Source organism: Toxotes jaculatrix, chromosome 6 (genome assembly GCF_017976425.1).
Source record: "Toxotes jaculatrix isolate fToxJac2 chromosome 6, fToxJac2.pri, whole genome shotgun sequence".
Taxonomy (NCBI): Eukaryota; Metazoa; Chordata; class Actinopteri; family Toxotidae; genus Toxotes; species Toxotes jaculatrix.
In genome coordinates, this window is record NC_054399.1 from 2486978 (window position 1) to 2504463 (window position 17486).

The 17486-nt window shown below is 40.0% G+C and overlaps 1 protein-coding gene across 3 annotated transcripts in view; it reads left to right on the plus strand.

The window, feature by feature from the left end:
* Positions 1-4494: 4494 nt before the first annotated feature.
* LOC121183307 (gamma-aminobutyric acid receptor subunit gamma-3) overlaps positions 4495-17486 on the plus strand; it is a 36602-nt gene continuing 23610 nt past the window's right edge. For all 3 annotated transcript variants that reach the window (XM_041040329.1, XM_041040328.1, XM_041040330.1), the window contains exons 1-3: positions 4495-4547; positions 4777-4922; positions 16883-16950. In XM_041040329.1, the coding sequence (XP_040896263.1) occupies positions 4495-4547; positions 4777-4922; positions 16883-16950 (267 nt within the window). The remainder of the gene's footprint in view (positions 4548-4776; positions 4923-16882; positions 16951-17486) is intronic.

Below are 17486 nucleotides of genomic sequence, written 5' to 3' on the forward strand. Positions count from 1 at the left end.
TACAGACTGATGCCGTAAAACAGCTAAATCAGGAGATGCACATTCAGTGGCATGTACATGGTATACATTGCTATTTCATGTTTGTTTGTAGTGGATGAACTGTGAAAGAGTTAAGAGTAAATAAAAAACTTGTGGGGTAAGAAAATCTAATATAAGGCTCCATTCATTATAGGTAATATTTATGAAATGTCTTCAAAACAGCTTAGTCAGAAGGGATGTAAGGACACTTGCTGTACCTTATGTTCAGACATATACTGAGGCAACTTTATCAATGTACAAAATATCTATAGCCCATGCATGTAGCTCACTTATGTAACTCGATTTGTGGATCGCTGAACAAGCACTTTCAGCCACAGATTCAAGTGTGAATCTGCCTCTCCTCTGCAGGGCACTGTAACATCATTTCATGTGAAGCTACATCATGTTTTTGCATTAAACTGACCTTATCTTTTCATTAACCTTGTACAGTGCAGTGTCTCGGTCACTGCACTGCCTCAAAATACTAACGATGAAACTCTTTTCTTGATTATATCACTGCATTGATTTTAAGATGAAACCCTCACAGTTATTTTCAAGAAACATCAAATCACATATCCCTCCTTGTGTCATTTGCAAAGGAAGTCTACAAAATATTGAAGAATTCAATTCAATTCAATTTCAGAAACAATTTCCAAAAGAACATTGTGATCAATAGTGTCAAATGCAGCACTGAGATCTAATAGGACAAGTATCGAGACGAGTCCATTGAACTTCAAACAAACTGGTCCTATGCAGATGGTCACATAATTGAGTTACAACAGCCTTTTCAAGAATTTAGTAGTAAAGGGGAGATTGGATACAGGTCTATAGTTTGCTAAAGTGCCAGGGTCAAGAAAAGGATTTTTAAGTAGAGGTCTGATAACTGCAATCTTAAAAGCCTGTGGAACATTTTCTGATACTAAAGACAGATTTACCTGATCTGATATGGAAGTGCCAATCAAAGGCAAAACATCTCTGAGAAGTCTGGTTGGGATAGGATCCAAAACACATGTTGATGGTTTAGATTTAGAAACTACTGAAGTCAACTCAGCGAGGTCTATGGGAGAGAAACAGACTAACAACATCAGGACTGGCAGACATTTCTAAAGTTGCTGTTCTTGACACACCCACATCATTAACAGTTGTAGACGGGATGAGATGGATTCTATCTCTAATATCTACTATTTTGTCGGTAAAGAAACTCATAAAGTCATCACTAGTGAGAGCCAGAGGAATGCATGGCTCGACAGAGCTATGACTCTTTGTCAGCCTGGCTACAGCGCTGAAAAGAAACCGTGGGTTGTTCTTGTTTTCCTCCATTAATGATGAATAATAGGTGGTTCTTGCCTTACGAAGGGCTTTTTTATACGTTATGAAGCTGTCTTTCCAGGCTAGGTGGAATTCTTCTAAATTAGAGGATAGCCACTTCCTTTCTTTTGTGATATCTGCTTTACAGTACGTATTTGCGAATCGTACCATGGAGCTAGCTTCCTCTGATTTATGACTTTCTTTTTCAGAGGGGCAACAGAGTCAAGAGTTGTACGTAATGAGGCTGCAGTACTATCAACTGGAAAATCTATTTCTGCTGGAGTAAAGTTTCTGCTGGAGAACTGAAATTTAACAAAGAAAATACCAGGCGACCTTGATTCCCAGCCTGTAATTACATGTGGCTGAAAAACACTTTTTAAATGAATACAGCTCTTTGAAGCCACTGTTACAAACTGTCAGGTAAAGAATGAAAAGAAGAAATGGACGGAAAACTAATAAAACAGGGAAGAAATTTTAAAAAACTAAATCAAGGCAAGTGTCACAAAGGATGGGGTCAAAAACTGCACAAAAACAAGATTATAAAAAAGTAAGAAAAGAAAGTTAAAGCAAATCATTCAGCCTTATCTTCTTCAGCATGTTTCAGTCTGAAAGGTTTGACTGAAAACAATCCAAACTGTCTATTCTCAGCAGTATTTCTACATTTCACTTTGTAAATCCTGACATGATCTGTGTGACCTTTACTCTAATCAACACAAAATCCTGCTCCCTTCAGTTTCTGCCAATCAGTGCACACTGTTCAGAAATGTCTAATTTAATTCTGTGGTTGCATGTTTGCTCACACAGTGTTGTCCTATATGCTTATTGGTATATTCCATAACTTTGAAAAGTATAATTGTAAATGATTAATGAAACATGTAGAGGTCTGTGATCTTAGTGCACTGATGCATAGCTCATAAACAAGAACGTGAAGCACTGAACGGCCACTTTGAGCTATTAGTTATTACATTCTACACATTTCAAATGGCGCATGACAACAAATGTTGTGTAACATTTGCTTGTAAAGATGGTGCCGTCATTTTCATCCAAACACCATGGCTATGTACCGTGACGTTCAATAGTTTTGGCTCAGTTTCTTTTAATATACAACTAAATATTCTGAATGCTTAAAACTGGACAGTACACAACTCACGCGTTAACGAAGCATGAAGGTCCCAGGTGATTGGTGTGGATGATGCATGTCCTGGCCATGTTTGTTTCAGCTCATCCTGCCGCTCTGGTTCCCTCCCTCTCTGGTTCAAGCCCTGACTACAATCCCACAACTGTTCACTTTCTAGTGCCTGCATGTCTCTTTGTTACCACCAGAGGACGACAGCAGTCAGCACTGCGGACAGGACTGGTGTCGGAGCATCACACTGCCTGTTAAACAGCGTATTGAACCCGTCTCTGGATGGTGCTGTGGCTGTGCCCTCGTTCTCCATGTGGAAGAGGTTTGTGCTTTTGTCGGGAGAAACTGTTATTAGTCTCAGTGTGATGCTGTAAAGACATGATTTGCATGGTTTGGTGCCGTGAGAACAAAATGAAACTATATTTATGAAACACAGTGTTATCTAAGTCATCAGGGCATTATTTATCTCTGCTGTTAATTTCCACCCTTCAAGAATCTTCTATATGTGACAGTGAGAGAACACGAGGGGCTGACAGAGGGAGAAAATGCAGTTGCCCCTTTCGTTCTTGGTGCACAGGGGCTCCGCTCAGGCTCAGCCCGAGTCGTCCATTCGTTTCATATGACAGCTGAGCAGGGCCGGGGGACAGTTGCATTGTTCTCTGGAGAGAAACCTTCAGAGAAAGGCTGCTGGAAGGGACCACTTCATGATACTGACAGAAGGTACCTTCATGTACAACATGTGGTCATTTGTGTTATGACTCATCATTTTCACCAGACTTTTTGTTTTTATTTGTTTCTGAAGATAATACAACTTTAATTTAATGCCGCACTGCACTGATTTCACCTGTCAGATGATGTCATCAGGGTTATCTGATGATGTCATCGGGGTTATCTCAGCTTTGGGTTGAGGCTTCAAATTTTCTGTGGGGGTTTGAAAGAATGTGCACTGTGGGAAATTTAGGTCCAAGTATATGTTTTCTATTCTAGTGACTAAAAGTCAGTATATCTTGGCCTCTACCCATATTTTTTAAACCTGTCTCTTCTGAGTCTTCCAGCTTCATGGAAACTTAATACTAAATTGCTGCAGTGCACCTTTAAGAATGAAATCTCTACCACTAATTACACACCACTGCAAGGTACAGGAGATAGACCATCTAAATGCAAACCAACAAGAGCCCTCAATTACAGTTACAAACACTGCTACAAAGATGGCTTTGTACTGCATTAGGCTGAATGCCATTTAGTAGCTTTTGGTAGTTCTTGCAGCACATTGATATTCAAGGTTTTTAAATAAATATTCTAAAGAAGCCACATCACCTGCACTCAAACGGCAGGTAAATCACAGATAAATCAATTAATAAATTATTTCAAACTTTAAAAATGTGAATGATAAAATTTTGAAAAGAAGAAGCATATTTACAATTCTTTTTTTTTTCTCTATGAAGGATCTGAAAATGCTGGTACCTGGAATGTAATTAAAATTATTACAGATTTATATATTTTAAGGTAAAGTACAATAAGTTTTATATTAAAACATTGTTCCAGAATATTCCATTCTTTTGTTCTTTCTTTCAAACCCAGGTACAAAGGCGTGTTTTATCTTTATTTTGCACATCTTTTGGCAGCTATCACACACACATCAGGGAGAGAGTCTGTTTCTGCAGCTGGAACAGTTCTTAGCAGAACTGCGAAGTAGTCCTTCAGAAAAGTGGAGTGACGCAGACTTACCCATGGAGGAGTTTTTGATGAATTGGGGGCTTTCGGTGGATGCACTCAGTGTGCGCACCTGCGTACGACCAGCAGTCCGCAATCGAGGATACAACTGCAACCCTGACGAGCGAGAGGCTGCTCCTTCGCCTGAAAACGATCGAGAGGAAGAGAGAGAATTTGCAAACGTCTGATTCGAACAATGATTGAATTTTCTGTGGGATTACAAACTCTGAGGCGCTTTTCCCTCGCTCTTCTCTGAGCAGCTTCGCGTCCAGACACCGATACGCACCGTCCTCTAACACATCTCCACTTGTTGTCGCCCTGAGAGAAACATGTCATCCAAATTACTGGCCTGTGTCTTACTTCTGTCCGTCCTTCATGCGCGGTAAGTCTTTTGTTTAAGGCGTCTGTGTAAAGATGTTGTATGTGAAGCACCATTCTCACTGCAGAAAACTTTATGTTTGGCTTAAGTTTTTCTGAACGACCCACAGTGACACTGTCATAACGTTCACATCCATCCACTGTGCAGGAAACACTGCACGGCATCGCCTGTTTGAACCCTGTGTCAGAGCCTCCGCTGTGCTCAGCCACCTTTTGTCGTTTTACCTTTACAGCTCTCTAACACTGGAGTACGAAGGAGACTATGAGGATGTCACTGTGAACCAAATGCTGGCTCCTAAATCACAGGAGACCGACGCCACGGAAATACTCAACAATTTACTGAAAGAATATGATAAGAAACTGCGGCCGGATATCGGAGGTATTCTGTCACTTCTGTCCCTGTCTCATGTTTTGGTGAATATTTATTTACCTAACTAGATGCAGATAGAAAAACCAGAACATTTAGTGAGATATGAGTCAAATATTTAATTTGCACCGATATCATAGACTCCTATACAACAGCTTATATATAAAAGTAGTGCAGTGAGGTTATGAATGAGCTGCTAGAAGCACGAAGATGTCTTACAACAACAGTCATTTGTCACTATAAGTTTGGTTATAACACTACAGTGATGTAGGTGCCATCACTGTGCTTTTTGTAATATGGTTGTAAGGAGCTGTAACAGCTCATTGTGTGTCTGTAACAAGGTTAACCCTTAGATGTGCCTGTCACTGGAAACGGTATACAACATCAATGTTCAAAATCAGAACCAATATTAGTAGTTTTTTATTCACAATAAACATCCTGTCTTCATAATTGAATTCTATTCAATACTTGTTCTAGATTTGTAAAGTTTATTTGTCACAGCTAACACACACGATTCTAACACATATGAGGAATACATGGAAAATGACAAAGTCATTTTCACCTCATTTATGTGTCTAAGGATTAATATTAATAGGCAAACAGTAAACTTTTTGGCTTCAAGCAAAGAGAAAAGTACCCTGTTTTTCAGATGTTTGTCACTCACCCGCTGACCTACAGTAACAAAGGTCAGGATGGAACTCATCAGCATATCCTCATGAATATAAATTACTTTGGAGATTGAAACTTTGAGTGGAGGAGAGAGATATGAGGAGTTCTACAGTTCAATGACTCTTGTGCTTTTTCTATCTTCTCATGTCACATATGAGATGATCAGACAATGTGTTGTTTGTTGGTTCTGATGAGCCAGTATTCTATTATGCTCGTCCAGGGTTCGGAAAGTGTCCTCTGGTGTCTAGATTCATATCCTGGTATATGAGTTATGATGGATACAGAGTTGGGAGTTGGGCTTTATATGAAATATTTCCACAGTTTTTTTCTTGCAAGATAAATGTAGCTGCTGCCTCTGTAAAAAAAACCAAAAAAAAACAAGGTTTGTGCTGATTTCCAAACACACAACTGATGAAGCACAAATTGGTGACAGACCACAGTAACCGCAGCTCAGAGGGTTGCAGGAGGTCAGGTTTTTCATCCATCTGAGAAAATGAAGTGTAACAGCATATATATCAGCAGCAGGTCACTGTAAGAAGCTGTCCAGTTTACACGGACACACTGTTGTGTTGTAGAGTCACAGCCTCAGCAGGAAACAGTGCCTCGGACATGATTGTTACCTCAGCCACAGCTTGTGACCGTGATTCTTTGTCTTCCACATTTGTTGTCATGATCATCAGGTCTGTGAAACATTTAGTAATTCTGCCCCTGTCTGCCCCTGATGAGGTGGCAGAGCCGCTGGCGTCTGGCTAACTAACCCAGTTAACTGTGTCATTAGGATTTTTAAAACGTACATGTTATCTTCAAGTTAATACAGTGCGACTGGTGTTGGTGGACTTGTTTCTGTTAAGAGATAAACATCTTTAAAACTTCTATAATCAATATTATATATTAACACTAAATCAAATGACTTTGTGTATGAACCCAGTGAGATCCATCACATGACACTGCAGTTCCTTTCAGCTCTGCGGAGTGTTTTAGCATCTTTAAGCTCTCTGTTTTGGTTGTACAGCCCTGTACAACCAGCCTCTCTAATAAACTCACTGTCCAGCATCAACAAGCAGACAAACAAAGTTAGCGCTAATAAAGCTAACATTGGAGATACAGTCATCAGGTAGACACAAACACGGCTCCAAGTAAATGCTAATGTTGCTAATGTGTCGGCTGGATGTGTAAACAGGCAACAGTTTGCTAACATGTTCACCACGTCAACTTTAAGGCGATAATGTGATAACGCTGTGTTCTCAGTGTGTCGCTCTAAAAATATCAGTTGATGCAGATTTAAAGTTCAAACACAAATAACGTATGATAAGTAACGAACAGACCACTGATGTTTGCTCTGACTCTCTTTGCACTGGCTGTGTATCCTGTTAAGTGTCCATCGAGTACAGAGCACTCAGCAGACGACACAAACCAGATTCATTATGCAGTGTGTTGCCTTGACCCCCAGAAACCAAGCAGCACTCCACAGCTGGAATAACACACTAGCAGGTATGCCAAGTGTGAGTTAATTAGCAATGATTTGATTTAATAAACGTTTATTTAGAATTGCATCTTACTGTATGAGCACAAAGGTATTAAAACCAGACACTGACACAGAGTCGCTCTACGAGAAAGGCCTCAAAATAAACTGCCAGAACCAGCCTTGATATTTTGGAGAAAGGGCTTATTATCTTTCTTATGTGAAAGAAATCAACAACACTCTCATTTTGAGGGGACTAAGTAGCTAGGTACAGGAAGCAGTTAGCTTAGCGTGAACATTGGGAGAAGGGGAGAATTGCTATCCTGGCTCTGTTTAAAAATGCACATAAAACAAACCAACCCAAATGTAAAAATGACTGATATCATTTGATAAATGTATGTTTTCACTTTTCTCTCAGATAAGGTGCAGTTAGTGAGCTCCAAAGGGGCTTTTAGCCAGAGTTTTGAATGTTGGACTGAGCTAGACGTTCCTTATGCTAAGCTAAGCTAAGCTAACGCGCTGCTGGCTCAGCTTCTAATTTACTGTAGTTTACAGATTTCAACAAGAAAGCAAATTAGGCTATTTCATGTATCTGACTATTTCTTTAAGGCCATTATCATTTCAGCTTATATTGTGCTTTAGTGGTGGATATTTCCGTACCAAACAAATGTGCAGCTAATCAAATAACCACACAGGAATTGCCACACAGAGAACCAAGGTCCTTCAAGTCCCAATTTAGCAAATGTGCATCCTTAAAAGTTCCTGATATATTATTATCAATATGAAATATTGAAATAAATAATATTTGAAACAGATAGAGTAATATGGGTAGAATGAGTAAAAACTGTTGTACTTATAAGAGGAGCTGGGTCGGTCTATTCATGTAGTATTAGCAAAAAGTCTTTAGCTATACTTAGTATGGATGCCAAGTCAGTGAAGCTCTGTTGTTTTGTCCTGACAAAAAGACGACCAAAAAAACCAAAAATAAATATTTGTGGTACACAGGATGTCACTTAGGGGCAGGCATCGCTGCCCTCACACACTGAGCCGTGGAAAAGAGAGTTGATCTCTCTCTCACAACCTAAGAGTCATTTTCTCCATGTGTCACTTTGACTCCAACAGCTCATCACGTTTTTCGTTTTTCCACTCGTCCTGTGGCAGATTCCAGGTGCATTTATTGACTTCCACCTATGCTCTAAATCCTCTCCTGTCTCTTGTAACACATAGAAATATAATTGATGTTCTAATGACGTCTGGTGACATATGGACAGTGAACCACCTAAACATGATCAGTTTGAAGCTTCCTCACATGATAAATAGAAAAGGAGTCAGAGAGGGGAACACAAAGGGGAAAATGCATCTTATCCCTGCATACTGATCGTCTATTACCTAAAAAAACTAAAATCTATAACCAATAATCAATAGTCCATTTGGTGAATAAAAAAAACTACAGCTGTTGATTGAAAGATGCCATGAACCTCAGTAAAACTGAGGGAAACTGCCATTGGTTGTGTCATAGTGAGTGACCAGTTTTTACATAGAAGTTGTCACTTAAGCAATTGTTAATGTAAAAGTACTGATTATAGCTGCTTTAAGGATTTCTCTCCTATGTCGGTTTAAAATTATTATGCACATTGCCTTACTACTGCAACTAATTCGTTATTTCAGACTATTACTAGCTGGGTTTTCAGCCAACTTCGTATGTCCATTGTTAATTTTCACAAATATCACAGTAAAAGATTTGATGCTTGGCTGAGGTGGTCACGCTGGTGTATCAATAAAGGCGAAATGCAAAATGTTAAATTTGAAAAAGACAGCGAATAAAGTTTGACGTACACGAAGACTTGTCAGCCAAGTTTCAGCTACGCTGAAGAAAACGTATTTCCATCATTTTCCACAGTCTTCTTCTGCAGTGCTTTAACGGCACCTGAATAATTAGCACCACCTGCTGTTTATCTCCATGAACCAACTCCTACATGGTTGTGAATGGAAACGAGCATTAATTCACATTTTCTTGCCCAGATTTTCTTCAGTTTCTTCAAACGTGGCTGCTGTGATATGTTTAGGTGTAAAGTTATAACTTTAGAATGAATTAATTATAAATTTGTATACATTGCATAAGCTGGAAAATATCACTCTTAAACTGCATTTTGTTATAATTGCACACTGTTTATAAATACATTTATTATTATAAATAATAATTCAATAAACTAGTGAAAATCATGACTAGAGAAGGAATTTCACATTTTATGGATGTTGTGTGTGCGACACTGTTCAGCTGTCAGCCACTGAATGCAGCAGCAAAGTGTCTGGGTAATAAACACAGTGACCTTTTCAGTAAGCTACTTTAGGGACTACCAGACTCTTTCTTTCTCACATTTTTTTTTCCTTTCACACACACACACACACACACACACACACACACACACACACACACACACACACACACACACACACACACACACACACAGACTCATTCACTCAGAGCATTATTATTCTATAGTGTATCACAGATCTACAGTCCTCCCTGGTTGCCCAGCCAAAGCGGACTAAATAAACTTGTATGGATAACTTCAAAGAATCAACAATAAATAGGATGTGGGCAATTAGCTTTTTTTTTTTCTTTAATTCCCCTGACCGCAAACCACAGATAAGTAAATTAAAAAGTCATTTGTTGTGATGCTGGCCCTTTGATGGCAGATGGTGCACCAAAGTAATTTGACCTTGTCCTCTTGAGCATTAATGAATATGACTTTTTAAAGCTTGTCGTGGGCCATGGTTAAGCAACAAGGGGCACTTACAGCACATGTCTTGAATGTAAAGTGATACTTGTGCTAGTGATGTTGAGCGAGAGTCCACACTGGACTGGATATATATCTCATGTTTGCCTGTGGTGGTATTCAATGTTTAATGTTTACAGGAGAGGAGACCCCTGTTGTTATATCTGTACTTATCATTATCCTCCACTTTTTATTTTTATTTACGTTCAGCAAACGTTACACAGACTCACTTACTTTGGCTAAAAATCTCCCCATGTTTAGTCTCAGTATTAAAATTAATGACTGAGTTGACTAAATTTTCAAAATCCAGTGATACTGCAGGGTCATTAGTTGGCGGAGCAGACAACAGTTAATGTCAAGAGTGTATTTCTGCACACGGGCTCTTCAGAAACACTGTTTGTAACACTACTGCACTGACACTGACAGTTCACAGTGACAGAGGCACACATTTCCTTGGCACTTCTTCAGCAGGTGGAGGTGTGCAGCCAGTCACCTGCAGCTTCTCCTTGTTCCATTATTCACTTCCAAAAATTAAAAATGTGTCTGAAAACAAAATTATTCCAACTTTATGGGCAACAGTGTGATTCAGCATCAGGAGGAAACATTTGTTTAGCATTAGCTTTACCTAAACACAGTTCTGATACAGAAAGCGAGCAACAGTTAGGCTGATGTCAAAGAGGTTGAATTACAAACAGTAACATACTGCGCCATTTTTTATGAATCCATTGTCAATAAGTAACTTCAGTCCAGCACACGAATGACAAACCGCTCCAGTAACACTGCAAACTAATGCTGCACATAAAGAGGTAATTACTCAATTTAAATAAGATGATTGGCTGCTGCTGAAAAACTTCTGGCCATGATCAAAAATGGGGCTTTATTGTATGAAAATCTTAAGCATTGTAACAGGAGAGTTATCTCAGTGTAACTCCAGTTCCCTGGCTACACGTGTAGCTCACTCATAGACTTTGAGAAAATGCCTTTATAATTGCCAGCGGTGTTTTTTTTTCTCTCTATTGTGCATAATGTCAAGACACAAACAGTTTAAAGCTGACACCATCACAGTAAGATAATAGGCTTTCAGAGCTGCCTGGAAAAACAGAAAAGGAAAAAAAAAGTACAAAAGTAGGAAAAAGTACAAAAGGAACATGCTGTTTCAACTGGCACCTTTTCACACAGAAAAAAAAATATTGAGACTTTTGTTTAGACCGTCACCTTTTAACTACACTGATTACAAAAGATGCTGTCAGGATCTGTCAGAATGGGCTCAGCACATAACAGTGATTGATTGATCTGGCCAACTCTTTGTGTGTTTGGTTCACTGTAATTAATCACAGCTGTGTGTCGCAGTGTCAGGGAGACGATAAAAAAAAATGTCTTAGCTTTGTTGGAGACAAGCTGCTCAGTCTGTCACAATCAGGTGAGAAGTGTGAGCACTGAGGAATTAATGACGCACAAGTTCGATGTTTACCTCTCAGATGTGCATTTGACAGGGCTCTGGTTGCCTGATGGTTAAAGTCCATACCATGTAAACCACAGGATCTCTCTCTCTCTCTCTCTCTCTCTCTCTCTCTCTCTCATTCCATGTTTCTCTTTCTTCTGATTTCAAATAAAGGTAAAAATGGCAAAAAACTGAATAAAGCACTTTATAAAATAAGCTCAACTTAAGGCCTGTTTGAGTCATATACTCTAGAACCGTGAGACTGAGGTTGAAAGCTCCAAATTTTAATAAGTGGACCCTGAGTTACAGGGCCAGTGGCGCCTATCTGTGAGGCTGCAGACTGCAGCCAACTGAATACCCCTGACAGGGCTCCCTTTCTAAGTGTGCAGGAAAACTTGTGGCCTTCAGTTAACGTACAAACATGAAAGGCCCTCTCTAGAATCAGTGTTTGGTTTGTCTGCTCTGGGCTACTGTAGAAATATGGCAGTGAAACATGTCAGACTCCGTGGAGGATGACCTGCTCCCTATATAGATATGAAGGGCTCATTCTAAGCTAATGAAAACACAACAAGCCTTAGTTTCAGGTGATTATACACTAATAAAGACATAATTATAAATATTATATTTATAATTATGTTTTTATATTTAGGATCTGATGGTACCTGGCCTCCTGTGGTCGCAGTAGGCTGCTGTCTCTGAAAGCTTGGTTGACGAGCAGCCGTTGCATCTACCATTTCTATTATTTTCACGGGGGTGGCCATGTCCGGTTAACAAAGGCTTTATATTTGCAGATGAAAAGTAGTAAATATACACTGTGAACACCCATCCCATCAGATTTAACTTCAGTCTTAGTTGCAGCCATAGTGCAGATATTTCCCCCCTCATTCATTTAATTAGCTTTGGTGTCTTGCTGCTGACTGTGTGACAGATGATCGACCGTGGTACAGTTAGCCGGAGGGAGGTGATCTGTTCTGCTTTCTGAATATTTCAGAATCCTTGGTATTTCTTCTAGTAACGAACCTGGACAGCGAGAAGAGACGCTGAAGTCTTTACCCCACCCGTTATTCTGCTGCGGCCCAGAGAACGTAGACGCAAACCAAGAGTACGCTGCGACTCTCCCACATGTACTAATGTCATTGGGAGTTCCTGCGAGTTAGTTCACTAATGAACAGGCAAAAACGTGCTTCAGTGGCAACCGGTCAGTCCAAACATGGAGAAAGACAAGAGACAACATCTAGTTTGAGAGAGTGATAAAACTGCTTTGCTCTAAAAGGTTTAGGTTTTTCAAGAAAATAAAATAACATTAAGGTATTTTGAGGCAGTGAGCAGGCCTATGTTGTGTATTAGCGATTAGTGATATAATTTCATTTATTTATTCTTGTGGTTGGCCAATTTGAGCAGAAAATTAAAATTTCTCTGATGTGATGCATAAAAGCAGAAACGCTGTTCTTTGTTAGTTTTTTGGTGATTTTTCAGTTTTGCATCATCATAATTTATATAATATGTGAAAAAATATTCTTATCAATATTGTGATATTGGTTTTAACCAAGTTGCTCGGTTCTGTTTAGCATTCAGAGAGGCAAGCTAATCCTCTTTCTTCCAGCACTGACCAGCCATCGCTAATACGCATACGTAGGCGACGCCTACTCACCGCCTCAAACCTTTCTGTGATCTGTAATGAGGAAGTATTGAAAATCAAAGATGGATTATGGTCTGGACTGAGGAGCCATTAGGGAGAGCATGTGGTGGGAACATCCAGACCCACTCAGGGTAACACACAGGGCATCAGAGGTCAAAAGAATGGATCAGTTTGACTCTTCACATTAGTGAAAGTTTAATCAACTCATTAAATATTTCAGACCTTTGTAAACAGCGAGAGTCGCCCTTGGTGAGGACACTGACAATGAATCTGTGTCCTCAGTGCTGCTGGCCACAGAGCAGACAGAAGTAGGAAAAGTTAGAGAGAGGTAGGAAATAACTTGGACTTATAGGATTCAAACTCCACGATGTGTCACTTATAAATGTTGAAGACTTTCAGTACATCGTTTCATTCTCTTTATTCTATTTTTCTTTTATTTTGCTTGAACTCTTCCTTTTTGAGTAACCATGACAGGCTACTGTAGCCTGACAAAGGCATTTCTAATTCTGTTTCAACATAAAAAGGCAAATATCCAGCCACGCTCACATGTTCGTGTTTTCCATAAATATCACTGTCAGAATGTCAAACAGAGACAAGAGTCTGCAGTTTGTCCCCGCTCTTCACCAGCAGCTAATGTACATCCATTCATCCGACAGGGCCAGGTTCCAGTGCAAACCTGGAGCGAGATTAGCTAATGTCTCTACGGACCTGTTCATCATCCTCTGCCCACCCTAATGACAAATAAATCTCACAAGAGGTTATGGCTTCCCTCTCCCCCTCACTGGATGATTTTATAAATGTCTCCGAGTACTCGTTCACCACTGCAGAGCAGATTATACCATCCCCTGAGACAGTTGTCTTCCTGTTGTTATTTTAAAAAATCCCATTTTCAGACAAAATACTTTTACGGTATTGGTATCTGAGGAGATAGCATCGTGAACAATACAGTATATTTAGCAGATGACCATTCAGATTGATTCACTGATGGCTGCACTGATAAATAACCCACACACAACCGCTAATTAATTTCTAGTTCATGTTATCTATTTCCCCAAAGTTAATGAGCTGTCCCCATTTACTGAATGACTAGCCACAGTCTAACTGCTGCTAAGTGGCACTGTAGGCAGGTGCAGAATTATAGCCTCCAACACAATTAGCATTGTATAATGAAGAAAGTAATGTAATGCAACTCCGCTGCCAAAGGTGCAAATTTTCAAAGGGACATAATTAAAGACTGAAATACCTATTGTTTTTAGTCTTTTACAGCCCACGCTTTAACATCTATTTTCAAAGACCGGCACGAGCAGTGCCACATTTCACGGTCTCCTGACCATGAGATGTGCATTGTCTGTCCAAGGCACAATAACATGAGTGTGTCTGTGGTGGATACTGGTTCTTTGACGACGCATTGACACTTGACCCCTCTCTAAGCACTTGCTCCTGTAGTTACTGTCGTTCACACCTGTCAAGCTCTCCTTTCTAGCATGGCACACACACGGTTTGTAATGACGACAGTGGCAGATTTATCATTCAGATTTCGTAGTTATTCATTTTCCAAACAGTCCCTGATTTTGCGCTGAAGTAGACATCTTATTTACAGCCCTGACCGTGATTTGAGGAGGCTGAAATGACAACTTGAGTATAGAAGCACTAGCTAGTTTTATTTAGCTAATGGTATCCTTATTGGTTTAGGAAGTAATGCTACGTGGCTGTAGGTAGGGAGCTTATTAGCAGGGCATGCAATGGGGCAAATACATGATTGCTGTGCCATTAAAATTATAGTTAACCACAGTGGGACCCAGTGCTGTCTGTTACAGTGTCTTTTTTAAAACTACCTTTAGGGGGCACCAACACTGGAAACGATCAGATATATTGGGTTTCAGTGAGGCCAACAGCAGCTGCTAACTAAATATGTTGATTATTGTAAACAAAAACTTTGCATTTACATAGAAATTCAAAATACAACCATGACATGGCTGCACTTCACATTTCAAATGTACTGTAAGTTCAACCATGGAAAGCCTGATGAACATTCCAGTTTTATTACACTACTCCAACTTGTAGTTGCATATCAGCCTTAATTCACAGGAAACAGGGTTACACAGCAGTGTACCTTAATATAATGAAGAATGTGCTGCACTGTAGATCACATTTGTAATCTAAATTAGATTAAACCTTTTCAGTGCGTTGATATTCTCTTTTGGAAACAGTGTAATGAACCGGTTTATCTTTCCAGTGGGATCGCAAAAATATTAGGTTTTTAATCTTCTCTCTGTTTTTTGTATAATGACTGCGCTGAAACTCTGACAATGCAAGACCTTATTATGAACAGAGAACTTATGGGTTTACTTTTGGGGAGTGACCTGATGAAACTTCGTGCTTCTTGTGGCCATTATTGATCTCTACTAATTAAAGCTTCCACTGGGTTGCGGCAGCAGATTGTCTGCATATGAACAGCCCCTGTCTGGGAGAGCAGCTCCGGTCAGAAGAGGAGAGGCGTGAGAAGCAGAGCAGCCGTGTGTTGAGGGCCAACCAGCAGGGTTGATTGTCTCCAATTAATTTCTTGTCTTTGCGGCTGCTCCGCAGGTCAGAATACATCCTGTCACCGGAGCTGACATCATTACTTGACAGCTTACACACAATGAGTTGTTAACACGCTCATAGGAGAGCGTTTGAAGTGTTTGCGGCCACGTCCCATCTGGTGGTTAGACGGCATGAAGCGGGCGCTGATTGAGGAGTGATGTACAAATGACTTATCATAAAACGTTTTAGAATGATTTTGTCAAATATCATATTCAGATCTTATTTTATTTTATTTTTCAGTGGCTTATACTGTAGATCTATTCAGTTTGCTCACCAGGTGTTGTGTGGTTATGAATATAGTGCTTTTGAAAAGCTGCCTCAGCAGGGACTCTCCAGAAGTGTTCTCTAGTGTGCCATCTGTTAGCACGTGAACCGAAAGCTGGAATGGAGACTGGCAGGTGGAAAAATTCTCGCTGTGGATTTAATTGGCCGAGACACAAAGACTCCAAAGACAGGTAATGTAAAATGATGGAGGAGCTCTTTGCTATGCAAATGTGAATGCTCATGGCAGCAGTATGTCACATCTGTCATTTAGCCGGTTTAAAAGTTCAAGCTTTAAATGACACTTTTACGTTGAGCATGAAATGCTTGAGAGCAGCAGAGTTGGGGGAAGCCAGGGGTGTTCCACCGCGAGTGAAGCAGGCTGAACAGGGAGGAAGAATTCAAGTACAAACAAGAGGAAGGAAAAATAAATGTATTCTTACAACCTGGCGTGTATAAGCTGTGAGTGACGGTGTGTAACTCCTCAGACTAAAGGCCTCAGCCTTTTTAATTTATGGAATTATCTCCTACCTTCAGATTGTGTAGAGAACCTGAAGGCAGGAGATTTGGGCGTAGGATGTATACCACCACCGCGCTTCATCTTGGACCAATCAGGGATACAGGCACTGCCAGTTTATCAGTTAATTGCATTCATCAAGCGTCCCAGGTGGAATTCAGCCCATGATTTGCTGCCTAGGATAAAAACCAGCAGGGCCAAGTGTGACTGAGAACCAGCGGACTATTCTGAGCCTCCTCTGATGTTCCTCTGACTTTCCACATGGAATTTTCAGCTACATCTGTTCGTCTGGCCTTTTCTTATAATAACAGTGTTATGCTGTTATCTGTGGCCTGTTGTTCCATGCATTTGTGAATGCATGGATGCATAATTGCTGCAAGAGAACACTTACAGAGGTGCTTTAAGACAGCAGTTTGTGATGAAGACTAATGTGTGATCATTATTAACAACTACAACGCCCTGAGGACTGCTTCACTCAGCAGCTACTCGCTCTTCAAAGGACTCTGTACAATAGTTAGTGATCCAGCTTCACTTTGGCTCTCTGTGATTTACATGAGAGGCAGGTAGGGTGCCTGAATCAAAGCCTTGGTCAATAATTATCTTTGCTCTTTTTTTCACAGTCAAACCAACTGTCATAGATGTCGACATATTTGTGAACAGCATCGGACCAGTGTCATCGATAAATATGGTAAGTCTGTGCATTTACTCCTAATATGCTCGCTCCACTTTGTTTGCACAAAATGTCGTGTTCCTATGTTTCTGCTCTTGAACCATGTGTTGCCCATGAGTTGAGCATGAGCGACACGCATGTTGCAGAACAGACTGCAACAATTTACCGTAATCACGTAAAATCTACGCAACTTTAGTAACACTACTTTCAGCAAATTAGCTGACAAAGGGAATAGTGTTAGCCTAGAAAGCAGTTTATCAATGTCTGCTGTGTTACTATAGTATTGTAATGTGTTTCCATACATCATTCAGTTTTTTGCAGGGTGTTGGTTGGTCTCATATTTATTTTCTGTCCAGCAAATGTTATATTTTGCTCACATGACAAATCTGAGTAATAGTTCTCTAAATTCTGGTTTGAACAACTTCCTCACACCTGTAAATGTTTACTGAGTTTTGTTAGACTCTGGCTATAAGGACTATGAACCTGAAATTGAGAGCGATTTTATCCTTATGAAACATTGCTGTGTGTATGGGAGCAAGGCAAAGGTTTTCTCC